The sequence below is a fragment of the Acomys russatus genome, chromosome 23 (genome assembly GCF_903995435.1).
Source record: "Acomys russatus chromosome 23, mAcoRus1.1, whole genome shotgun sequence".
NCBI lineage: Eukaryota > Metazoa > Chordata > Mammalia > Rodentia > Muridae > Acomys > Acomys russatus.
In genome coordinates this window covers 3,218,461-3,244,950 of record NC_067159.1, presented here as the reverse complement: position 1 = coordinate 3,244,950, position 26,490 = coordinate 3,218,461, and the positions used below count along the sequence as shown (strand labels likewise).

At 43.3% G+C, this 26,490-nt stretch overlaps 1 protein-coding gene across 1 annotated transcript in view; it reads right to left on the bottom strand.

Annotated features, from left to right (window-relative positions):
• Nucleotides 1–1,631: 1,631 nt before the first annotated feature.
• Nucleotides 1,632–26,490, bottom strand: part of Gdap2 (ganglioside induced differentiation associated protein 2) — a 53,231-nt gene continuing 28,372 nt past the window's right edge. The window contains exons 7-14 of the mRNA XM_051165524.1: nucleotides 26,179–26,338; nucleotides 25,023–25,182; nucleotides 17,311–17,387; nucleotides 16,372–16,448; nucleotides 13,458–13,597; nucleotides 11,502–11,556; nucleotides 6,951–7,094; nucleotides 1,632–2,581 (exon numbers count right to left, since the gene is read on the bottom strand). Of these exons, the coding sequence (XP_051021481.1) occupies nucleotides 2,534–2,581; nucleotides 6,951–7,094; nucleotides 11,502–11,556; nucleotides 13,458–13,597; nucleotides 16,372–16,448; nucleotides 17,311–17,387; nucleotides 25,023–25,182; nucleotides 26,179–26,338 (861 nt within the window). The 3' untranslated portion in view covers nucleotides 1,632–2,533. The remainder of the gene's footprint in view (nucleotides 2,582–6,950; nucleotides 7,095–11,501; nucleotides 11,557–13,457; nucleotides 13,598–16,371; nucleotides 16,449–17,310; nucleotides 17,388–25,022; nucleotides 25,183–26,178; nucleotides 26,339–26,490) is intronic.

The following is a 26,490-nucleotide window of genomic DNA, read 5'->3' as shown; positions in this document are numbered from 1 at the left end:
GAGAGGCCATTTTATGATGCAGAATCTTGGATATGTGTGTGTCAGGAAAACCCAAGTATGTGCTGAAGCAAATGTACTTGTGTTATACATTATATCCTGTTTGCCTACATCACATTTTCTGGGTGATGTTGTCTTTAGCAATCCAGCTAGCACTCGGCATGGCCAAGGTTTAATTGGACTCAGGATTTGGCGGTGCTCTGGACTAACACCAGGTCTCGCGGATTGCCACTCAGCCATCCTGTTACTCTCTGTAACGTTCCTGTGTTTTCCAAGTGTTCCAAACTTTTGACAGAACATATGTATGCGCATATCACTTATTTCAATACCAAGGCCATATTATCTCCCCTCTAAGAAGTTTCTTTCAGAAATATAGCTACAAGAAATCACAAGTTATGCAGACCTGGGTGTGGGTGACTTATATTTATAATCCTAGCACTCCAGAGGCTGAGACAGGGGTGGGGGTGGCCACAAGTCTGGGGCCATCCTGGGCTGTGTAGTGTGGGTCTGTCTGAAAAATGCAGTTACTGTTAATATAAACTTGCCTCTGTTCAAATAGCAAGGTAGCTAGCTTATAGTTTCGCTAATGTAGAGTGGCAATGCTTTAGGCCGGAGGACTGCTCTTGGTAGCTAGGTCCAGGATTCGTGAGCAGGTGCATTGTCTCAGCTGCTCCTAGTGAGCAGTGCCTCAGATCGAGTGACCCAACAATTGCTGTACGGCAGGAAGTTAAAATACCAGATAACTTAAGGATGAGAGGGTTAAATGAACAATGGAATTAAGTTTACACCTGACTGGTTGCCTAGACGACCAAGAACACACCAGGAAGTCCTTACCATGTAGGCAGACAGGACAAACAAGTGGTTTTGATGTCTAACTAGGAAACCTAGCCCCCAAATGAGAAGCACTTCTTTTCTATATGAGACAATATAAAATGACTACTGAGAGAGCCCTAGTAAAGGTAATGAGAAGGATGCTTCCTTCCCTCCACTAAGGAATGCTTAGACAAAGAGGAATGGATCCTTAGAGGGACTGATAGGGCTCCAATTGTCACTATCCCTTTCAATTCTTACCTTTTCTTCTCTGAACTTCAAGGGTGCATGATACAGTGAAGGGGATGGAAGTGGGTGAATGTGGGGACCAAAAGGATCATAAAGACACCCACATGGAAGCAATAATGCTTTGACCAAAATTCAAGAAGAAATCTTGAAAATGGGTAACAGATGTCTCTTGTTAAATGGCAGCGTTGTAGGAGAGCCAGGAGAAAATCTGTATAAAGCAGGAAGTGGTCAGAGGGCTGGGCTGGGATATTTTGTGACCCGCCCCCAAACACTGCTCAATCACTTCAAAGGTGCCAAGGACCATGGAGTGACTTACAGAATCTTTGTCACATATATTTACTCCCATTGACCTATTAAGAACTAAATGAAACACTATCCCATCCCCAACTCCCTCTGCGTCCTGGGACAGCAAGGCCCTTTCTAAATGCTACCTTCAGGCTACCACTGCAATACGTTGTTATCATTCTAATTGTCACCCATAAACAAGCTAAGGCACACACAGCGTGAATGGCAAAGGTTTTCTGAAGTGAAAATTGTCTGGTCCTTGGATTTGTGCGCTATCACACACTTCCACCGTGCTGATGTAGGCAACTCAGGAGATACTGAGCCAACACAATCACTTATGACTCTTAGAAGACAGCAGTGTGGTCAGGGATGGAGTCTTGGGAAATGCTCTTTACTTAGGAGTGCTGTCGCACATACATTCTTTTGACAAGGAGACCAATCACATGATTATAGAAGAGTTGAAGATATAATCTTTGTGCTCTCCATACTGCTAAGATCAGAACAGTGTCAACCGTAACAAAGTGGATAATCCAAGAAGCACTTACAGCTCAGCCTGACCTTGTGCCACGAAGCTTCAAGTCCTATGTTTTGCTGAAGATCTTTACAGTTTTGATCAGACACATTTCTATATTCTTGGTCCTGGGAAATTCTATATTATAATCAGATCGTCTGTATAAAATGGAAATGGTATTAAAGCCAGCATCTGAGGGAAACGATGCATCTGTTCTGCATACATGGGCTCTATAGATTTTGAGAAATATTTAAATAAACAAAGGAAGCGTGCACTGTTTAAGAGGTGCTATGAACAATGCTGGCAGCCTATGTAATGGGGAGTCTGAAGCTTGCGCTGTGAGATATGCCATGAGCAATGTTGGTAGCCGGTGTAACAGAGTCCAGTGTCCTTCAGGAAACTGAAGGCACTCAAGAGTTGATCCCCAGTTTCTAGTAATGCTCTAAAAATGAACATTTCCATTTAATACAAATATACAAATTTAAAATGTACCAGTTCAGAATGGCCTACCAGTTCTAGATTGTTTATGTGCCAGAAAATATATAGTCAATAAAAAAATACCAGAGAGGTGGGGACAAAAGCTCTCTGGGACTGTACAGCAAAAATGAACATCGCTTCAACAGGTTGTGAGTTGTGGTGAAATGGAATCCTGTGACCAAGAAGCACTGGGAAGACAGGAGGTCACAAATCTGGTGATGAAGGGTACGATGCAAAATAAGGCCCATTTTCCTGTGTAGAGAAAAAAGAGGAGAACATTAAGTAACAAGACAAGTTACTTGTGCAAAAGACAGGGGCCTACAAGCCGGGTGTGGTGACACACGCCCGCAATCCCAGAACTCAGGGAGGCAGAGGCAGGCAGATCTCTGAGTTCCAGAGGACAGCCAAGGCTACACAGAAAAACCCCCTCTCGAAAAACAAACAAAAGAACGAATGAAACAGGGGTGTTCAATAAATGTAAAAGTGCATTGGAAATACCCAGCAGAGACCTCAGCCACCTGTTCCACCAGAGTGAGTCAGAGCTAGTGTATAGCGGGGAGGCCACAAGGACGACCATGTGCTGTGATAATAAAGCTGCTTACTGAGCATTCTTGGTGCTGGACTATTTACAGGTTCCTTGTTTTCACTGCCCCTTTAAGTTCTCCCATGATGCTAGGAAATAGGTAACATTGTCATTTGACTGCCAAGGAAAATGAAACACACACACACATTATATAGTTTAAGTAAAGTACCTCATGAGAAACTAGTCTGTCTTGCACTGGACTCTTCTTAGATGCTGTTACCTTCTCATTGCTGAATCTTAGTTTAGTTATGGAAGAATAAAAATGGCTCCTCAAGAATTTAGTAGCTGTCACTGTTTGGCAGTAGACGTCTGCATGACACGCCCGAGTGGCAAGACTTGTAACAATTACAGTTCTCAGGCCACTCAGCTCCATGACAAGATGGAGAATTAAATGCCAGAAGCTTAGTGTCAATGTAGAATGCAACAAACTAGTGTAAGGAGAAATTCTTTGGCCCCCACTTTGGATTATCATGATAAAAACAAGGCAGTCAACTTTATGGTGGGAAGATTTGATTTATGAGATGTAAGACAGCCCCATTTTTAGGAAAAGTATTTCTTTGGCAGAGAACTTGTTTTTCAGTAAACTACAAACAGAAAATGCTGACTGTTGATGTAAGACAGGAGTGAGGAGGAGGAAGTAGCGCCCTGCAGCATTTACCTTACAGTTACAGAGAGCACTGAGCAGACCAGGTCTTTGATCTGCTGGGCAACTTAGTGCTACTGACGGAAGTAGCCAGAAGTTCGGCCGCTCTCCTGAGCACAGCTCAGAGCAGGAGCTGAACCTGCTGTCACAGTCAGGGCATCAAAATAACTAAGACATTTTTTGAAAATAAATAATCTGACCAGGTATTTGGGGGCAAAAGAAAATAGAAACAAATTTCAGAATTAGCCACATTTCTGGCTACTTGGAGGAAAACACATATTTTGCGTTTTAGCATGTCTTTCATGATGTCTAATCTAAGCAGTTCTGCGTTTTTATAATGCAGAAAGTAATGCCCTGAGAAACATATGCCCAAAGAGAAATCTATTTTGAGTGCCAGAGGGAATCCTTCACCTCGCTAAGGGTTTTCTTCTAGTCTCCTGTGCTATTTTCCAAAATTTCTTCTATCTACATTGATTTTTGTGGCAGACCAAGAGGCACACGTCTGATCTGTGATGGCATGAGACAGAGCATCCTACATTAATGTCACAGTGTACAGAGACAGCTGAGCCATCAACTAGCCTCTCTATTTCTGGAAACAACCACAGTAATTTAAAGACTCCTCACCAGTCAGAATGGCACACCTTGATTTCATTTGGAGGGGTGCGGACCTGCTCTTCCTGTTGCTTCAGTAGTATTATCTAGATACAAATTACCTTCAACTATTTTTCAAAGGCCCCCTTTAGTCTTATAGAAATGGCTGGCTTTCTAAATTACATAAATCTTAGAAATGGTTTTTTAAGTCCCCTGATACTTGATACCAACCATCAGTCCTTTACCAAATAAAGAACCCATTATGTGCCATCAAGTGTAAGGCACAACTGAGCATAATAAAGTATGCTAGCTTGGCACTCCTTTTTTTGCCATCATGTTTTAAATTTCCTTACAAGTTAGTATCCAACCACCTCCTGGTATTTCAGGTCCACATCCCATAAACTACTGTGCTGCAAGCTGAACACACTACCTGAACCTTTCCCAAGTCCCTCAAGACTTTCCCTCACATGGCTTCCTGGGGCAGTGGAAAGACCGCCCTTCAAAAGCACTTGCTTTCTGCTTCCTCTCCCATAGCTGCTTCCTCTGCCAATGTCGCAGATCTGACTGTCTCCTGTCTCCTAAGTCTCGCTCACCTCAGCAGCACGGCTTCCCTCTTGTCTCCGCTGAGGCTGACTCCTTCCTGTAGACTTGCCTCTCTCTTCATCATGCTCTCTGCTCTTTCCACACTGGTCTCTCTGCACAGGGTGCAGTGGCAGCGCTTTCTTGCAGAACACTCTCTATTGACTGCAGGGCACAACACTGCATGCATGTCATGATAGCCCTCTGCCTGTCCCTGAACATGGTCTCCTCACACTCCACCCCTCATCTTTATGCCTGTCTTCTGCCCTCATAGACAGGAAATAGTATCTCTATTCTGGAGAACTCCAGCATAGGTAGAGACAGTTTAGTGACCTGGTGGTTACTTTAGGGGTTATGCTTCCTTCTGACCGATCCTGTCATTGTGTCCTTTTTGATAGTCAAAACAACAGAGAGCTAGAACACACTGTCAAAAACAAAAGCAAGCTCGAATCTGGTGGCGCAGTCTTTCTGTATTTGCAGAAAAGAAATTATACATTTAGATAGTAGCTTTGAAGTGTCATTAAAATTTTGGGTATCAAAATGTTCCATTGTGCCTTTTATGTTTCCTGCTATTAATTACCGATAAGTGTAGCTCAAAGGCAAACAATAGGGCCAGCTTTCACTCCCGCAATATTCACGTAAACACAAACTGATGCGGCTTTTCCCCATCCCAGATACTGATAATCTTTGTTCTATGATCCAGCTGCTCCAGTTACAAACCCTTTCTGTGCAACAGCCGAATGTGAGATTTTTATTAGCTATTAGGACACATTAAAGACTTTGCTCTCCACATAAGGGGAACAGAAGTCATTGTTGAAGTTGGAGAAACCTTAGAGAGAAATGTCCTGCCTGACTTTTATTTGACTGTAAACAACAAGTTGCACAATAATTAGGGTAGAATATTCCAAACTCAGGGTTACTTTCCAGTATGTCCTCCCTCTGGCTCATGTCCAAAGATATGTAATCAGCAACTGTGATTGATTAACACAAGGTGCTTGATTAACTTTTGGAAAAGTGTCTCAATTAAAAAATTATTATAAAGGCGATGCTGTGACTACACACAGTAGAAAGGAATTTTAATGAAGTTCAAGAAAAGTCGTGTGAGCAGTGCTTCAGGAATAGCTCTATGAATGTACCTATAAGCAACCTCACTAGCATGGCAGATATATTAAAGCCATTACCAAGGCCTTTAGAAAACACAACTTGTAACAGGGCAGAGCCTACTGCCTTAACATCCATGCTGCAAGTGGATATCAGTCTAGTCTAGCATAAGATGGGAGCTAAAAGCCTTCCATGTGACAGAAGCTGTCCACACAACCAAAGACCAGCTTTAAATTCATGACTGGAAAACCTTTTGCTAAAATATTGGTCTAGGAAAAACCTGGAACAAGGCCTTTCCCTGAAGTTATTGTGTGAAAAATGCTAAATGATTATTCCAAAGCTCCCAGCTGCTGCTGCTGTGTGACACACTTACACACTCATATGCTGACATCTGCTAGTGTGTTCACACCCTCATATGCACATGGGTGTTATTGTGAAGCATATGTTGTGTCCTGGCATACTGAACACACAGGAGGGAACTTACACACAAGAGGCAAAGGCGCTATGAAGCAGCCTCCTTAGTATGCATATAGAATGTAACACACTCACATGTTCACACCTGCAGCTCTGTGGCACATCCACATGCTCACATTGCTGCTCTGTGGCACATCCACATGCTCACACCTGCTGCTCTGTGGCACATCCACATGCTCACACCTGCTGCTCTGTGTGGCACATCCACATGTACACACCTGCTGCTCTGTGTGGCACATCCACATGTACACACCTGCTGCTCTGTGTGGCACATCCACATGTACACAGCTGCTGCTCTGTGTGGCACATCCACATGTACACACCTGCTGCTCTGTGTGGCACATCCACATGCACACACCTGCTGCTCTGTGTGGCACATCCACATGTACACAGCTGCTGCTCTGTGGCACATCTACATGCACACAGCTGCAGCTCTGTGGCACATCTACATGCACACAGCTGCTGCTCTGTGGCACATCTACATGCACACAGCTGCTGCTCTGTGGCACATCTACATGCACACAGCTGCTGCTCTGTGGCACATCCACATGCTCACACCTGCTGCTCTGTGTGGCACATCCACGTGCTCATAGCTGTAGCTCTGTGACTCATCCACATACTACACAGGGCAAAGGACAACCAGCACTTACCCTGGCATCATATTCGAGGACAAAAGGAGGAAAGTCTATCTGCTCTGGGGATATGGCAGAAAAGAGCTGCTGCAGGCTGTCTACATGGTGGATTTTGTCCTTCAGGCCTGAGACAGAAAAGGTGGTGAAAAACCATGTTGAGACCTGATTAATAGGAAAGAAACATAATTTAAGCCATTAGCCACCATTAAAAACAGACATACTTTTGAAATTTTATGTTAGTTAAAAACTGTAATTTCAAAATATTTGAAATTGTACAGTAACAACATTTTTTTTCAAAGTGCCGTTTGTAGTTTATTAGTGAGCTGAACAGTAATTTCATAGATGACAAGGAACATTTATAAAAAAGAAAGAACAATGGCATCACTGGGGCTACAGGGAAGAGGCTGTTCCAGCGTGCTTGCCTCCTATGTGTACATCATACTGACAGACAGCATGTGCTTCTGACTGTTGGCTGAAGCTATGTGCAGCTCATACCTGTTGGAAAGGGAAAATGGAGGCCACTGGACACCTCAACACTCCCGGGAAGACCCCATGTCTAGTAGTTGACCAACACAATTGGCCTCTATGGCTTTTGTGAACTTCTTTCCTGCTTTGTTATGTTTTGTTTGATTGTTCTTTGTTTTAATTTTTTGTTGTTGGAGAGGGGTAGGGAGGGAACGAGGGGAGATAGGAGCAGGGGATTTGGCAGATGGGGGGGATCTGGGAGGAGGAGGGGGAGAATGATTAAATATACCCTTTGAAAAAAATGCTTCTGCATTATTTGGTACAATAATCAATGTTTTGGTACAGTAGGTTAATAATAACTGTAAAGTATTTTTGTTTGTTTCCAACATTTTGAAACTAAGATATTTTCACTTGATAACTGCCATATAGTCTTTGTTGAAGCCAATCAAAGTAGCAGCCCACTTGTGAAGCTGAGATGCTGTGCAGAGAATTTGTTACCACTGTTTCTTACCTCTTTTTACATGTCCTGTGAGCCCTGGCATCTTTACCCTCAAATCTTTAACTGGCTGTTGTCCTAGTTGAAGGTCTCCTTGGCCCACTTCCATGCAAAGCTACAAAGAGCATTCCATCTAAGTGCTCCAGCTGCACCTTCTTCCTTTGTGCTACTGCGTAACAGTGAGCATCCTGGGTTGTTTTAGCTGATGCTCCAGGCTGAAAGTTCTGCACTGACGAGCCATGTCACAGTCACAGACTGATGCCCAGCATCTGTCTATCTAGGAGGAACACGGTGTCAGGGGAGGTACTGTACTCCTTCATAAACCTGCTTCTTTCTGGGCCTCAGTTTCTCCATCTCCAATACGAGGTTATATAGGATTTTTAAGGTCTCTGTTTTTATCCAGTTGTTTGATGGGACTCTTAAGTAAGCTATACCATACTGACATGGTGGGTGTGGTACAAAAGGGGGAGGTAGGCAGCACCAGGGAGGCACAGGCCGACTCTGCAGTACCAGGGAGGCACAGGCCGACTTTGAGCACACTATGTGCAGGTAGGAAGCACAGCCCTGCCAGTATCTCCCATCAAGTCTTCCTTTATATCCTTGTTTGGAAAGACCCAAGAACACCAGCTTCCCCACACCTCCATTTTAGTTTTATAGGGCTTAGCTTTAAATTTTCAGTTGTTGGAACCTGGGTCAGAGCTGTAACCAGGCAGGCAGGCCAGTGCCACTAGCGCCTCCGTGTGGTAGTAGGAAGCAAGGGCGGCCGAAGGTGGGCTTCTCCAGCTTTGTGTTGAGTCTCTCTCCGCACAACACCCCCCACCCCCACCCCACCCCAACCCCACTCCTGCCTCGCTCCAGTCATGGCTCATTTCAGAGAAGGCTGTGATCGAAAGTCTAATCATAGACGTTAAAACTAAAGCCACAAGACTCTTAAAAGACAATTTAATGATCTGGAGTTAGACAGTGCTCCTTAAATCTGAGGACCAAAGCAAACAAAAGACAATTTTGACTTCATCAAAGTGAAAAGCGTTTTCACGAAGGGAACGCTGGGAAACACTCCGGATCGTATCAGGACAGTCCTCCGCCTGTGAGCAACCACTCCTGGGTGTTTGAATTTACAATGATGCAAAGGTGATACACGTTCAATAAAAATGAAATTTCATATGTTTAAAAAAAAATTCAATTGTTTACACTAAAGGCTTAAAAAAAATACAAAAATAAGGTTTGCTTTCATTATTTAATATTTGCTATAATTTTAAAAAAACTGAAGAAAATTAACAGCCTTTGGAAAAGATAATTCAGGTGTTTCTGAATGTTAGAATTTTTTTTTCATCTGATAATTAAAATGCAAAGCGAAGAACACAGGGTCAGTTCACATGTTGCACCCAAATAGTCTCCTCAGGTTTATGCTCCACTTGCCTGCATTGTACAAGAGAACACTGCTGAAGAAAAAGTAAGCTAGCAAGCAGGTAACTTAGCACCATGTGGGGGAGTGGCTTGGAAATGATGTGAGCAGTATGGAAGTTAGAACAGGGATAGCTTTATGACTTCTTAATTCTATCTCCTATTTAGAAGCACTCGGTTTATAGCTTTGATTTACTATACGGGATGTTTTTATATATGGACCTTACTCTTTCATTTTTCTTTTCCAAAAAACAGGGCGAGGTAGTAAGTAGTATGGTGCCTGGGCTGCAGCCTGTGCTGTATAGCAAAATTACATTTGAACTGAGTCTATGTGAGACAATCCAAGATAACGGCAGTGTAGCTGACATTTGTGAGTGTCTGTTGAGACCTGTTTGAAGCGTTTTAGATGCCAACTGACCTCACCCTCCTAAGAACAGTGTGAGCTGGGCATTACTTCCATACTATACAGGATGACACCTCTTACCTGAGCCGGCAATGAGGTTGGGAGAACAGAGATTGGAACCTAGCACCCCTGAGACCCTGCTTCTAAACCTTAGGCCTGCTACTTCCCCAAAGACAGACTGAAGCACTGCGTGTGTTTTGAAGGGTCAGTAGACACAAGAATGAATAAACTAAAGAATGGACAGTGAAGACAGAGGACTTGGAGACACTAAGGCTCAAAGGGTTAGCAGAGAAAGCCTGTACAAAAAGGAAACAGAGAAGGGCAGATACAAGCACGAAAGAAACTCGGCAAAGTTAGCTTCAGATAAGCCAAGACAGTGTTTGACATGAAGACAGAAAGACATATGATATGAAATGATGAATTACTTGTGGTTTTGTTGTGAACAGCTTCAGACGGCATATCCAGATTAGAACCAGACTAGAGTAATCTAAGATGGAAGTGAACACAGACCACGGCTACACTAAGAATTCTAGCTGTCATGGGAGAAGCCGTGACACATTTAAGAGGTGGTGATTTAACGGGTGCAGTGTGACATGAATTTGAGAAAAATGAAGAAAGGAAGGAAGCTGGGAGGAAGTGAGGTGGTGCTTTAGAGCCAGTCACATGGGAGGAGGATGCTAATTTCTTTAGAGAGGTTTGGAATATTCTTGCTGTAAATAGGAATCCACTCTTTATAAGCACACTCAAAGATAATGCAGGAGGAAACTGCACACAGTAAATGCTTAAAACAAACAACAATCCTATTCGCTATCACTACTATGGAAACTGTCACAAAGGGAGAGAACCTAATTGCCCTTGCTTAAGAAGGAACATGTTTTTATGACACTGAAAGGAAAAGCCACAACAAAACAGGTGTCAGATGACTGGGGTGCGGGGAGGAAGACAGAGGTCCTTAATGACGCCTTATACTTTTGGTAAGGATGGGGCAGAGCAATCTCGGGTGGAGGAGCTAGTAGGATGGGGCTTGTGGATAATGAAGAGCTGCCCGAACCATTTTATCACAGGGAAGCTTGTGAGTCCATGGAGGACCCGAGACTGCAGAGCTCTATTATGTCATCATTAAGGCTCTGCATAGTAAACAGACTTTCTGTAGTCTAAGCTTTAAGGCAGTCATGCTACAAGATTAACAGGCTATCAGTTCCTGTAGGCATTTGCTAGAGTGGCGAAGAGGTGCAGTGTGGGCTTGCCTGGATGTAGGAAGATGAAAGGAAGAAGTATGACACTTTTAGAGCACGCAAGGACCAAGGGACTAGATTTCTTGATGAACTGAAGGTCTTCAGGTACTGAAGAAACAATTGTGAGCAAAGTAGCTATGTTCAAGCCCTCACAGGTTAACATAAGAAGGCAGGAAATGAAATGTGTACTTAGAATGAAATCATCACAATGTTAGAAAGCTATGCAATCTTAAGTGACACAATGTGGGAGTATTTACTAGCTACAGGGTTAGGCTAGAAGGTTTAAGACAGAAAGCAGTTATTGAGCTGAGATGGGACAGACAAGTCAGGGTCAGCTGTAAGCAGAGGGGAGGGAACAAGCCTAGGCTAAGAGCACCAGCAATGCTCAGTGAATGGAGAGAACACAAAGGCAGAGCCTGGGACAGGGTCGTTCTGAGGGATACCAGAGCCAGCCACAGCAAACACAGCACAGTGGCTCAGCCAGTGAGAACAGCACCACTCAGTTATGGTGCCCTGAGCATGTGGGGCGCCTAAGGCCAGGCTTGGTGAAAACACTAATACCTTACCTTTGAGCGGAATGTTGGATGGACGAAATAAACAGCCTTCAAATTCCTCTTGTATCTAATCAAAACAAACAGTCCCGTAAGTCACACTGAAAATTACTCATTAGTATAGAGAATCAACATTTCACCTGCGTATATACTATACTCACACAGAAAAAAATACCTTGAAAGCAGTGGGAGTAAATATGCTGAATTTTGGGTGAAATGTCAAAAATAATTAAGTGAACATTTCATCATTCAAACTGCCTGTTTTAAAGGAAGTACTAATTGCTGTTCCTGGCTGTGACAGAGCTACCCAAAGAAGCACAAAATTAAGTCATACTTTTAAAAACGTGTGCATTATTTTTTTTATACCATGGCTGAGTCTCTCAGCTCAAATATATAAAATTAAGCTACTTTGAATCACCAAAATTACGGCAAGAGTTAGAAACGCTAAGTTATAGTTATGCTACAGCTACTGTGTGACCCAAATGCCTATGACGGGCTTGTCCTTTGTTCCTAATCCGCTCTGGTTCTGACACTGCCAGCACTGCCTCTGCTTTTACACTCAGTGATCTGATGACCAAGAGGCAACAACGCCCAGAGCCCAACCTGAGCCTCAGCCAACCACCCCATGCGGCTCTGTGAGGTGCATCCTGAGGTTTTGCTTTCCATAAGTTTAATAATCACTAGTGAGTCATATGGGGTTAATTGTCAAGGACTTCAGAGAGCTGGCAGGAGAGCTATGCTAGCCGAGGGCTGTGGAGCTGAAGGTAGGTATACAGTGCAGTGCAGCTTCATTACAAAACACTTTAAAGCACACTAAGTAGGTGTCTGTCAGATAATGAAAGCATTAGTATTGCTGATTAGGATGAGGTTTAATGGAGGATGGAAGACAATGGAAATTTATGATAATTTACCTTCTTCGTTCCCTAACTGGATAATGGTTTCTCAACCTAACCAATAAAGATACTGCGATGCTACAAATAAAATAGCTACCAGGAGGGCAGAATGCTATTTTTATTTAGGAAATTTATCACTGAGAAAAAACTTATAGCAAAGGAAACATAGTTTAATGGAAATAATTTTCGAGTTCCAAGTCAGTAGTCTATTAAATCTAAATTCTGTATATAAAACTGTGACACTGAGGGTAATAAATGGCCAATCTTTCCTTATTCTCCTGAATCTTCCGGGTGTAGAAAACACTAAAAGATAACAGGGATATTCACCAGGACTAACGACAGATTCCCATGGCCTTGGTCTATAAGGGCATCTGCTGTCACACCCAGTCTCTCTCCTCCCTTGCTAACGCTGTATGGAGTGTGCCTGTCCCAGGAGGAACTGCACCAGGTACAGCACAAAGTCTCCTCTGTCTCCAGAGACAAAGACAAATGATCTTACATGGCCAGGAAGGCATGTTTAAAAAACGTCTGTCTTCATGACTAACCAGCCCCAAATCCCCCCATGAACCCCATAAATGCCCATTCTTTTCCTGCCAGTAGGCAGCCTGGGCTACTAAACCAGTGTTCTTCCCCTCTTCTTGTTCCAATGAAAACCTTTATCTGTGAGTTTATGTTCCGTTTCTGTTTTTATTTCTAATCATAGGACCACGTTTCCTTGAACCTGCTACCAGTATCTCTCCCAACAGACTCACACTACTGGATCAAGGTAAGTACTGTTTATAAGCACACTGTGGTATGTATTAACACACCATAGGAACCAAGGCTGTACTTGCATTATTTTATACATAAAGACAGGGTATGACAGCAAACCTCTTCCAAAGTGAAAAGTGGGAAGATTATAAATGAGCTTAGTTTAATGCAAAAGGAGGGCCTCCTGTATTTAAAATATCTAATGCACACATGATAAAAATCATTGTCATATGAAATAGCCTTTAAAAATATCTACAAATGTTGGCTATTGCTTAGTGTCAAAAATAAAGAAGCAATACCCCCTTAACAATTTCCAAAAATAACTAACTTGACATCAACAACATCGTAGAGTTTCTTCAGGAAGTCAGAGTCCAGGTGATTGTATTCGCTGGTCAGTGTGTGAAAATATACCAATACATATTCCTTCACAGCAATGTGATCCATTACATGGATAAAATATAAGAGAGCCTATAAAAGAGAATAAACAATATTTTTTATAGTAGTTCATTTCACAGAGGCTGAGAGGGGGACCCTCCCCTAGGGGGCTATTCTAATCTACACCTATAGCTGCAGACAGGAAGATCAGGTTGGTGAGAGTCAATTTCCTTAGACAGTGAGTCCCTGCACTCAGTGACGCTCCCCTAGGCTATGGCACAGCCCTCTCTGTGCTGTTCTACGGAAGGGAGAGAGCCACTAATCTCTGGCTTCTGAACTCTCCAGATCCCAGGAGGTGCTCTTGGATCAACTACCAGGTTTCTCTTATCTAGGACAATGATGTCAAAACATTTAGAATCAAGATTTAATACTTCCTAAAATTCTAATAAAATCTCCAATTCTCGAAGTTTCTGTTTGCATTCCATGAAGAACTCTATGTTCTTGCTCATGCACTGACTCAGGGCAAGCCACGGAGCACATGCTGTATCGAGCCACTCCGTCCGCACTCCTGTGGAGGCTCACTTTCTTAGCACTTTTAATACTTATCTGCACGAGGAAAGTGGAGGGCGTTGTCGGGGGCTGGCAAGACACTGTGCAACATTTCTAGAACGCAAGAGGGTGATCTAATATGACCCTGTTTGCTTAGGGATATATTCTATTTTAAGAAATTTAAGAGAGACACTAAAATCAAAATGAGAACTATAACCAAACAAGGCTGTAAACAACTGCAAAGAGGAAGCTAAGCTACAGCAAATGAAAGCATCACCATCAGCCAGGTTGTTTTCTACTCCCTCCTCAGTGCAGTCCTCGGTGTTAGGGTGGAGTAGGACCACACTGCAGGCACAGTAGGCAGAGGAGGACGTCAGGGACACAGACACTTTGTAAATGTTACCTGGTTTGAACCTCAACAATGACTCATTTATAAAAATATGAAACAACATATCATAATATCAGGAATGCTATGCAAGCACACAGCAAAATCAAGTGCAGGGTTGTATTCTTAGGGGGTAAGCCATACTCGTGACTGGAATCCATCCGTATGAAGAACACAATCGGCTGCAAACAGAATGGTCAATGTAGTTCTTACAAGGCGAGTTGCTCCTCTTTGTGAATAAGTTTATCCCTACTATTCCTGCTCTCCCTCTCATCACACTACTTCCTTCTACTTCCCATGTTTTATTCTCAGGCTTGAGAAAATTAGGATGCCCCTTTGTCTGCACATTCTCTATCTTTATGGTAGTGTTCTGTTCCGTATGGGACTAGCCAACAGGAGAAAGCTGTGAAGATAGTCTCCCCAAACAAGAAAACGATTAAAAAATATGTGTGTGTGTGTGTGTGTGTGTGTGTGTGTGTGTGTACATGATTTGTGTAGGAGCATACACAGTGGCATCAGATTCCCTGGAACTGCAGTTATAGGCAATTGTGGGCCACTGAGTCCTCTGGAAGAGACATAACCACTTTTAACTGCTGAGCCATCTCTGCAGCCGCAGAGGAATCCATTTTGAAATACTTACTTCCATCTTATACTTAACTATTAGTTTCCCTATTGATACATCTCTCCTCTCTATTGTATTCCCTTCAACCTCTCCCTCTCTGCCTTGCCCCTGTTAGAGATTGAACGCAGGGCCTGTGGAGGCTACATGAGGGCTGTACTCTGAGCTAATCCCCAGCCTCCTAGATCTATATTTTTAAAGGATCACAGAACACTCCACTTGCGGTGTGCCATAACCAGCTGTTGGAACCCTGTAAGACACCAGGCTCGCTGCTTTCACATATTCACCCAAATACTACTGACCAGAATACGTCTGAACCCTTAGCTGGAGTACTGATGAGCTTTGGAATAACTGTACTTTATCTTAAAATTGTATATACTTTTTTAATCTTTAAGTATGCTATGTATACTGTGGTTAATACACAATTTGGCAATTTCATATACCTAAACAGTATATCATATCCACCGCCCTCATTCTGGGCACCCCAACATGCACACTAACCCCTTCATGCCCCTTTTCCCTGGTAACAGTGTACTGAGTTCAGTTGGTGCTGCTGCTAGAATGCTGACTGAGGAGCTATTAGCTCATGGGCTCAGTGACCCGTCCATGTGAGTCTCCACAACCAACAGTTAAAGGATTTACGGCTCCAGCTCCACCGGGAATATTTTCTTAGTATAAAGTGTCAGGGATGCAATTTCTGGGTCAATGAATACAACTTTTTATAGTTTCAATTCATCTTTGGTGACAAGACTTATTATTTACAAGTTCTTGCTAATTCTCAGGATGAGAAATGACATTTTGAGTTGCCTTTTTATATTACTAGTCAGGGTAAACAATTTCTTGCTTTTATTTAACAGTTTGAACTTCTTTTCTTTTTCCTTCTCTCTTAGGATAATCTACTTCTGTTGTCTGGCCACGCATGAAAGGATGGTGGAATTACCCAATCTTGCTACCTTGGGTAAATTATGCCTCTGGTTTATTCTTTTCAAGTAGGTACTCAAATGTTATTTTTTCTTTGTTTCAGAGAAGCTGAAGTCTGACTGTGTGCTTACAGTGCAGGGTGCTTCTAACCAAACGCTTGCTGGACATATCATAACCAACAGAAGAGCTGTCTCTGGAGGCGTCCCAGAGTTTTCTGGTATCTCTTTCTCCTACAGAGGACAAACAACCCCTAACTTACCAAACCAATGCGTACCGACTCTGAGGGGATGCCGGTGTACAGACCCACGGTTCTGCTCACCTGTCACTAGTCACCAGTACGGTGCTCTTCTTTATACACCCACCTCACTTGAAGGACAAACATTTGTGGCTTACCTTGTCCATGTCTATCAACGTCACAGGAATATTTCTTCCAACCACCACCATGACTGTGCGGCCGCAGTTATCCACGCCTGAAAGAGGGCATGCAATCAGGACCCGGGAGCTTAGTGTGAGACCACTGACTGTCCTGTCAGATGTTTATATTATTTGCCTGCATAAAACAGTTCTTGTACACACTCAAAAGATAAGAAATGAGATGTACTACCTTCTCAAATTATGTCATTAGATTTCTTTTACTGTTAGGGAAATACTTTTTTATTCTTGTCTTTATAGTTTTGTGAGGTTTTGATCACAGTCCCGACTTTAAGGTTGTTTAAAGATTTTAATTTAGCATAACTTATGGCCTTTTTTTGTATGTTTGCTTTTTGTTTCCTGTTTTCTTCAAGACAGGGTTTCTCTGTGTAGCCCTAACTGTCCTGGACTCGCTTTGTAGACCAGGCTGGCATTGAACTCACAGAGAACCCCCCTGCCTCTGCCTCCCCGAGTGCTGGGATTACAAGCATGTGCCACTGTGCCTGGCTGGTCTTTTTTTTATAAATAAACATTTTGCTTAAGCTTACCCCAACTTTTAATAATATCAGTGAGCCAGGAAAATCTAGAAGCTCTCAACTGAAAATTAACAGGCTCTTCCCGAAACAAAACCTAATGGAGAAAGTGGACTGGAGAGTACCATGAAGTTTGATTCTGTATTGACAAAAGCACTGGGCTCTTTTGAAGCAGAAAAAATTCTAACAAAAAGACATCCCGAGAGCGAAGGAAACACTAGAGGTTAGTAGAGTGTGTCTACGTACGTATCTCATGATGTGCAAAATGTATTGACGTCAGCACAAAACACTGCACTCATAGAAAAAAATCAGAGAAAAGCCAAGTCTCTCATAGCGCAAGGAGTCAGCTCCTTCATTAGCAAGAAAAATAAGGGGTCGTTAAGCTCACCTGTTTGGTATAAGGCTTTCAGAGAAGCAATATCAGACAGGTCTTCAGATCTTGCTTGGCATAACCAGCGATTATAACTAGACAAACAAAGGATACAACCATTAGAGCAAATGCTGGCAAGTTACTTCTGCAAATGGAACCGTTTTTAATTCTTTTGAACCACAAAGCACAGATGCTTCATTAAAATAAAGAGAAGCCATTGCACCATGCAGAATCTTAAGCTATTAATAAATGTTATGAGGACCACAAGGGAGCCAGCAAGTCTTATTTGGCAAGTCAGACACATTTTATGATTGGTTAATGAAACTAGAATCTATACCCCACTTATTACACCATACAGACTAGTCTGGCTTTGGTAAGGAGGAGGGGGCTGCAAATGATTTTAATGGTTCAGTTATTTTAGCTTTTTTTCCTTTTTTGAGAGGTGCTCATTTTATTGTATAGCCCCGGCTGACTGGCCATGTGGATTAGGCTAGCCTTAAACTTAGAGATCCACCTGCTGCTGTGTCTCCCTGCCCCTGGCTACTGGCATGAAAGGTTTGTGTCCCACATCCAGTTCAAGTTAATCTTAGTAGCTAATTCACCAGAGGACTCACAAGTGCCTAGAACGCCAGGGGACCCAATGCTGTCTTCTGGCCTGTGCAGGGACTTGCATATATGTGCACATACTCGTAGACACAAGACAAGCACACAAATGTAAAAAAAATATATTTTTTAGGTTATGTAAGATATCTATACTGTCCATGAGTTTTGATTTAAAAAAAAGTTTTCAATCCATCTAAAGTTATTTTTAATCCTTGGTGAAACTCTAGAATAGTCTGCTCTTCCATTTATTAACTTTGGCCAGTGATTAATAATTTGAGATCATTCCAGGGATAGATTTTGACAGGCGAATCCATATATGCAGATTTTTGTAGAGTTTAGAGTTTACACTTGTGATTTCTAAGATTTGAATCTATGATCTTGGTGCTGTTGTGGGCTGTGCAGACCGTAAGGTGCATCTCGGGGCAGTAACGCCAGGCCGTGGCATCAGGTTTCCTCTTTATCTAGTTAAGCCTCCTCCACAGCAGTGGGTGACACTCACACCTCCTTTCCACCACTCAAAGAACTGTTCCTGGTCCATTATTACCCACAGATAATCCCAAAGAATACGGCCCTTTGATTTCTGTGTATTATTACAATAAAGACACACAATCCTCCATCCCAGTCCCGAAGGCAAAGGCTAAAAAAGGAAAATAGTGAGTCAACAGAGTTCCCAAAGCCATCACATATAAACTGTTGTGTAAAGCAAGTTGTGATGGCAGGAAAGCCGCTGGACCCAGCCACTAGGCTGCTCCTCAAGGCAAAAATATTGAGTTGGTTTCCAGTGGGTTGCAACAGACTGGGGTTGCACTGCTCCCACAAAGGTAATATAAGCCGTTTTCTCCCAGTTAATCAATTACTATCCACCTACACAGCCAAAGGCTAAATGATGAAGAATATTTAAACAAAATTGCTCTTAAAAGCATGGGGCCTGCACCAGGTCCTCTGCATATTGTCATGGCTGTTATCTTGGTGCTTTTGTGGGACTCCTAACAGTGGGAGTGGGTGTATCTCTGACTCTTTTTTCTGCTCTGAGACGCTATTCCTTCTATTGGGTTGCCTGGTACAGCCTTGATATGATGAGGGCTTTTGCCTTGTCTTATTGTATCTTGCTTTGTCCTATTGGCTATTGTCTCTTGGAGGCTAGTCTTTTATGAAGAGGAAAAGGGGGGGGGGCAATGTATCTGGGAGCGAAGGAAAGTGAGAAGAGTGGAGGGAGGGCAAACTGTGGTAAGGATGTATTGTATGAGAGAATAATCTATTTTCAGTAAAAATAAAAAAGTAATTTTTTTTGAAGTTCAAAAACTAACCTATTCAGATACAGTCTGTACTCTGAAGGGCAGTTTAACCTGGAATTACTTCCAGACCCAGTGCAAATGCTAATCCTACACTCAGTTCCATCCTTCTTTGTCCTGCCTCAGCACACTCAGTATACATGAATTTGAACATTTGTGTGTCAGGGGAGGCTATAGCTGCCTTGCTTGTCTCTGCACTACCAGATGCACCGCAGCAAAACAATGGCTATGCCAGTTAGGGTTTAGGAAAGACTTAGTAATTAACGGCATATGCCTTTGTGTGAGAATGAAGTGAACATCATAGGCCACTGAGGGTAAGCCTAGCAAGGACCACTAATGAAAGGAAAGAAAATATTTTAGTGGAAGTATCTTTCTTCTGTTTTCCAATGTCATTTCCCCACTTTAACAAATAATCCAAAGACATTCAAAAGCTGTATTTTTTTTTTTTTGAGAAGTTGCTAGTTTGCTTCCTAACAACTTCTACCTTACGATACATCCAAATGACTCACAATGGACAAGACTCTTAAGACATATTAACGGAAGAACTAGGGGTCCTGTGCATTTTCTCAAGTCTTACTAATCAAACATCTCCTTTAGCAGACAAAAGGGTAGACATCCCTTCATCCTGGGCTCTGCGATCCAGGAAGAGCAGAAGTGCATCTTTCTAAACTCCTGCAATCTGAAGCTTGGGATCATCAGCACAACAGTCATCAGCTCTAGACTCTCTGGTCTCAGGGTCCCTTCATGTTTACATCTACCCATTTCACCACATTAGACGTAACAGAAATCTAAACGCATTTGCTTATTTAATTTAAAAGCAACAAAATGATTATCTGAATATACTTTTTTTTTTTGCTTTTTTGTGGCTTATTATTATTTTTTGTTTTCTTTAAAATATTTTATTGATTTATTCATATTACATCTCAATTGTTATCCCATCCCTTGTATCCTCCCATTCCTCCCTCCCTCCCGCTTTCCCCTTACTCCCCTCCCCTATGACTGTGACTGAGAGGGACCTCCTCCCCCTGTATATGCTCATAGGGTATCAAGTCTCTTCTTGGTAGCCTGCTATCCTTCCTCTGAGTGTCACCAGGTCTCCCCATCCAGGGGACATGGTCAAATATGGGGCACTAGAGTTCGTGTGAAAGTCAGTCCCCACTCTCCACTCAACTGTGGAGAATATCCTGTCCATTGGCTAGATCTGGGTAGGGGTTCGAAGTTTATGGCATGTATTGTCCTTGGCTGGTGCCATAGTTTGAGCAGGACCCCTGGGCCCAGATCTGCCCGTCATAATGTTCTTCTTGTAGGTTTCTAGGACCCTCTGGATCCTTTTATTTCCCCATTCTCCCATGCTTCTTTTTGAGACAGGGTTTCTCTGTAGCCTTGGCTGACCTGAAACTCAATGTGTAGACCAGGCTGGCCTTGATCAAGCTCAAGAGATCCGCCTGCCTCTGCCTCCGGAGTGCTGGGATTTAAGGTGCTCACCACCATGCCTGGCTCTGAATATAATTTTTAATGTAAAAAAAAAAAAAAAAAAAAAAGCCAACCATTGTGCTTGGGAAGGCAGGCTATTCTCTTAATTTCACAGTTCTCTTTAATATCTGATAGGCCCCATGTTCTAGCGCCTCAAGAAAACTTCATTGAACATTGTGAGGACAAGAATAAAAAAGGACAGTAAGTCTTGGAGACACAATGAAGACACTTTGGGCACTGGGTCCCCTGGGCCACCATTTCAGCAGGAGCTCAAAGGCCTTGCTGGGGGAGCTTCTGTGCCAGATGTCCTCACAGCTCCAGCCACACAAAACCTTCCTTTAGCCCTTCGTTCTCAGTGTTGTGAAAGAAACAGCAACTGAACTGAGCCCCACATCAGTCAGAAACAGCCAACTATGTAGATCACTCAAATCCAGCAATGTCTCTTGGTAAGCCAATGACATCACTACCACCATTTCCACCTCCAGTCTCTCTTGACTTCTAGCTTTGAGCACTGCCTAAACTATGAATCCTTCTAAGCTCAAATGAGCCACCAAGTGTATTTTCTCTAGGTTTTCTTCTAGTAGCACTCTGAAGCATTGCATTACAGATAAGGATCCCATCTTCAGTCTCACAAGGACACACAAATGGGAAGCAATCTTTCCTTTCACTATAGCTTCACTGAGTAGCAGAACACTCAGTCTTTGTTTCCTGCTGCAGGCTTTGTTGCCACTAAGTGGTAACTGGATGTGTCCAATACCCTAATCACTCACTGTCCAGAACTTTTGCCTTAACCTACTCAGTATCTCTGAAAGATGTGGCTCATTCAAATTTTCAGGAGCATCTTATTTATGTCTGCATCCCGGACATGCTCATATAGTGTATGTACCTAATGTCTAACAGACTTGACTCTCCAGACCAAGGCCTTCCACCAGGAAAGGGTACTCTTTTACATGCTGTATACACATTGGCTGGAACTAGCAGTTAGTACATGAAACATACCAACTCCTGTAGGAAAAAATGTGATAAGCATCCAGGTTGGAGAAGAAAGTAAAAGGTTACTGGACATGAGGGGCGGCAGGGAAGAATGAGAAAGAGCATGCATGGCCCATGCGCAGAGGTCAAGAGAACAACCTGAGGAAGTCCTCTCCTCCCACCATGTGGGACCCGGACATCAACCTCAGTCAGGCATAGCGGCGAGCACTGTAAGCCACTGAGCCATCTTTAAAGTGAATAAATGATCCTGCTGTCTCAAGGAAAGTAACCAGCAAGGCAAACTTTATACTGCCAATGGTAAAATCTGAGACCAATACATATATTCCATACACTTGATTGTCGAAAGTCTGTATTTTCTTGACATCTTTTTTTTTTTTTTTTTAATTTTAAAAACAGGATCTCATTATGTAGTCTGGCTGGCCTGAAACTCAAAGAGATTCATCTGTCTCTGCCTCCTGACTGTTAATGGGGAGTGCCACCACGCCATGCTAGAATTGACACATTTCGATACTCTATAGTGAAATGTGTTGATGCAGTTATGTCAGAGGACCTCTACTTTCCAAAAGCTTGGCATCACATCATAGAGCTGCCCTCACAGTGCACAAGAAGCCAGTGTATTTTAATTTAATTATTATTTTTTTAGGCTTTTTCTTTTTTTTTTTTTTAAGATTTTTTCTTTTATTATTATTATTTTTTTATTTTTTATTTAATTAGTTTATTCAGATTACAACTCAATTGTTAGCCCATCACTTGCATCCTCCTATTCCTCGCTCCCCCCCGCTTTCCCCTACTCCCCTCCTCAGGGCTGTGACTGAGGCGGTCATGGATGTGAGGCTAGAGGTGGGACAAGAGAGGCGGGGCATGAATTTGTTCCCTAGGAACACACATGGCAGGAGTAGGGAATTCCTGCAGGTTATCCTCTCATCTCTGCACGTTGTTGTGGGCAACACACACAGACACACACAGACACACACAGACACACACACAGACACACACACACACACACATACACACACACAGACACACACACACACAGACACACATACACACACACACAGACACACACACACATACACACACACAGACACACATACACACACGCGCACGTGCACACATGTGTAAATACAGAAAGTCATCACTAGTATGGTTCGAGATTCCATATTACAACTAAATTAAGAGAGTATCATTTATCAAATTCTATGCAGTGCACAGAAATTATCTGATTCCTTGAAAGTCTTTAAAAGTACTCCTCTGCTTTCCGACTTTATATGTGAGTAAAGTCATAGTTCCTTCATATAGTTATCCAAAACAACTTATTACAACAGTTTGAATGATGCTATTAGATCCCAGCCATCTTCATGTAAATCACTTGACCATTTTGCAAGATCTTTAAAAATACAAAAAACAAAATTGGTTACCTTTTGAAAAAGATATGACTGCTTACTTGTAAATAAATTAATAATTTTTGACATGGTAAGTATTGATAGATATAACCCATGTAGACATAAGGCCTTTGGGATCTTCAACCATTTATAAGAGTGCAAGGGGGATTTGAGAACCATGAACAACCCACAAAACATAACGTGAACATCTTTAAAACGCACACACAGAGTCAGATCACTGTGGTGTGACAGAGGAGCCCAGTCAGTGTATTTAAAGAAAAATGTTTGCCAGATGACACTCCACAGGACCGAGGTTAGCCACCAGTGAGCCTGCTAGTTGGTTCATACTTTGGAAAACTTGTTCACTGGCTCCCCCTAGTGGTAAATTTGCTTTTTCTCCCCAAATAAAATCAGAGTAAAGTGAAGACCTGGGACTAGGGAGCATAACATTTAATTCTGGCTAGGGGAGAGGGATCCATTTTCCTCAGCGGTGTCACCATGGATAAGTTGCGCAGGCTCCAGTAAATACCTCCCTCCCAAGCTCATGGAGACAACTCTACATCCATACTCAGCAGGCTACAAAACAACCAGAACAAGGCGCGGAAGAGGAGGAAGGGCTTAGGGGGAAGTAGTGCAAGTCAGAAGCACAGGAGGAGATGAGAGACAGGAACAAGAGGTGAAAATGAGAAATATATCACACAAAACTCTCAAAGAAGTAAAAATGTATAAAAGTTATGTTTGACAGGGGCCCCTCAGATCGGCTAATCCAACTCCCATTCTATGAGTGGAGACCGAGTGAGACTGTGCCATATAAAATAATATATGCTGTGCCAGAGTGTGAAAAAGCAAAACGGGGGCGGGGGGGAGGTATTGTAGATCCAACAGATAAGGCCTGAGAGGTGTTTGCTTTTCAGCTGAAACCTGGAGAATGGACAGGAAGGAAGGGGAGAAGATCCTACTCAAAATGAATGGGAGGGGCCAAAGCTCAGCAGCCGGGTTAGTTAGCTCAGCAGCCGGGTTAGTTAGCTCAGCAGCCTGATTGGTTGGCTTAGCAGCCGGGTTGGTTAGCTCAGCAGCCGGGTTAGCTTAGCAGCTGGGTTAGTTAGCTCAGCAGCCTGACTGGTTGGCTTAGCAGCCGGGTTGGTTAGCTCAGCAGCCGGGTTAGCTTAGCAGCTGGGTTAGTTAGCTCAGCAGCCTGACTGGTTGGCTTAGCAGCCGGGTTGGTTAGCTCAGCAGCCGGGTTAGCTTAGCAGCTGGGTTAGTTAGCTCAGCAGCCTGACTGGTTGGCTTAGCAGCCGGGTTGGTTAGCTCAGCAGCCAGGCTAGCTCAGCAGCCGGGCAAGCTCAGACCTGAAGCAAGCTGCAGCGACTTGCACTGTGGAGCCTGCTGAGTCCTAGGAGCTGTGCTACATTCCCTGCAATCATCTGATGCTCACAGCCTGTGAGACGCGACCCTGTACCAGCCCTATGAGGGAAGGGAGAGCCACGTACAGCTTGCTTTATTCTTTAAAAACCTGAAAGCAGCCAGCTTTACTACTAATCTTTGGAAAACACAAAGTACAAAAGTTCCATCTATGATTTCAGAAGGATTCATTCAGAATTGCTTTAGTATTGGAAACACTTGGAACAAACAGAGCATAGGGTGCCTCAGGTTAAGTCGAGAGATGAAAAATCTTCTGCTGAAGAACTCTAACGGTGTCAGTGAGAGACGCACAGCAGAGGCCGCGTTTGTAGAGTTCACCCTCCCACGGAGGCATGGCAACCAGAGTCCACATGAGGCAAGGACTCTGTTAGCTAATGGCTAATGGCTGTCCTCCCCACACTGGCCGACTCAGCTCTCAGCTCTGGGTCTACAGAACGGGAACAGGACCCTCCTACTCGGATGTCAGGAAAACAAAACAAGGGGAACTGTGTGTGCAGAGGTACACGCAGAAGGTGCCAGCCCCTCTCCTAACCCCACACTAGCTGCCCGAGCAGGCCGGCCTTACTTTCTTTGGCGCTGCTTCTGCAGGGCAGCTTCAGACAGCTGTCCCTGGAGGGTCAGTCTCCGCTGCTTGTCAATGTCTCCTTCCATTCGAGCAAAAGCGTGAGAGCCGATGAAAGACAGGTCCATGCCCAGGCTGTCCTCCTCATCTTCTTCTTCATTCTCTGCAACAAAAAAAGTAACATTAGCAGAGAGCTATGAGAGCAGACAGCAAAACCAACTGTGAGTACTGCAGGAGGAAGGACTGTGAGGCAGCGACAACAGAACAAAGCAAAAAAAAAAAAAAAAAAAAAAAAAAAAATCCTCAAACCCAGGGTTAAGATTCCGACTCTGAAATAATTTAGAAACCTGAAGTCCTGAAATGATGAGAGAAAAGTAGCTAGTATATTCTCAAAGCTGACTTCACGACCAGGCCCCGCGCTGTGCGTGCAGCCTGTCTCCATGCAAGCAGCTTAGATCTTATAGGAGTGAAGGTTGCCGGGAACATCTTATAGAACTCCATTCAACTGAGCATGTTGCTGTGTCCGCCTTTGAGACCCCAATACAAGGCCCACATCTTTGTAGCTGGTGTTTTATCAGTACCCTAGCTTCCTGAAGAGGGAAATTAAGGAAGGCAGATGCTGAACCATTGAATATTGCTGGTATGGAAATCACTATAAAAGTTCCGCAAAAAACTAAAAATAGAATTACCACTGACTCAACTATACCATTCCTGAAGATAAACCCCAAAGAATTGGGGTTTGTTTATTACTGTGCCATTCACAACAGTCTAGATGTGTGATCAGCCTAGATATAAATAAGAGACGAATGGACAAAGTATGATACACACATATTACACACCAGAGTTTTATTCAGCCATAAAAAATGAGGAAGTTGTGATCTGCAGGAAAATGGATAGAACTGGAGATCATTATGATAAGCAAAATAAGCCAGGTGCTGGGAGACACACATCACATGGGTTTTCCTCATGAGGAATCTAGATTTTATACAGACGTAATGTCTGTGTAAGTATGTGAGGGAGTGAGTACTCCAAGAGAAGGGACCAGCAGGAGAAAACAAGAGACAAGAATCAGGCGTGACTATGACAAGGAAATGCCCTATCTGTATGAAAATGCCGTAGGAAACCCATTATTTGCATGCTGTAGCACCCCAGCACTCACCCTCCGAAGCACCAGGTTTCTCACTGATTCTAATCTGCCGCTCAGGCACCACAGGCTCCCCTTCCGCGTTCCCAATGTCTGCAGGTAAGTGTGGCAATGATTGGCTCTCCTCCCTTAACGACCTTGGGAAGTACAGAGGTAGCAGCTTTTGGTAAGTGGCCTGTGTCAGAAAAGTAAGGCACTCTGTGAAAAACAGGGAGTTCCAACGGCAGCCTGTGTGGTGATGACTGTGGTCCACATGCTGTGAAGACAGACTGCAGAAGACAGGCCTCACCACTCCCGCGCTCAGAACGCAAGCTGTCTGAGAGCCTC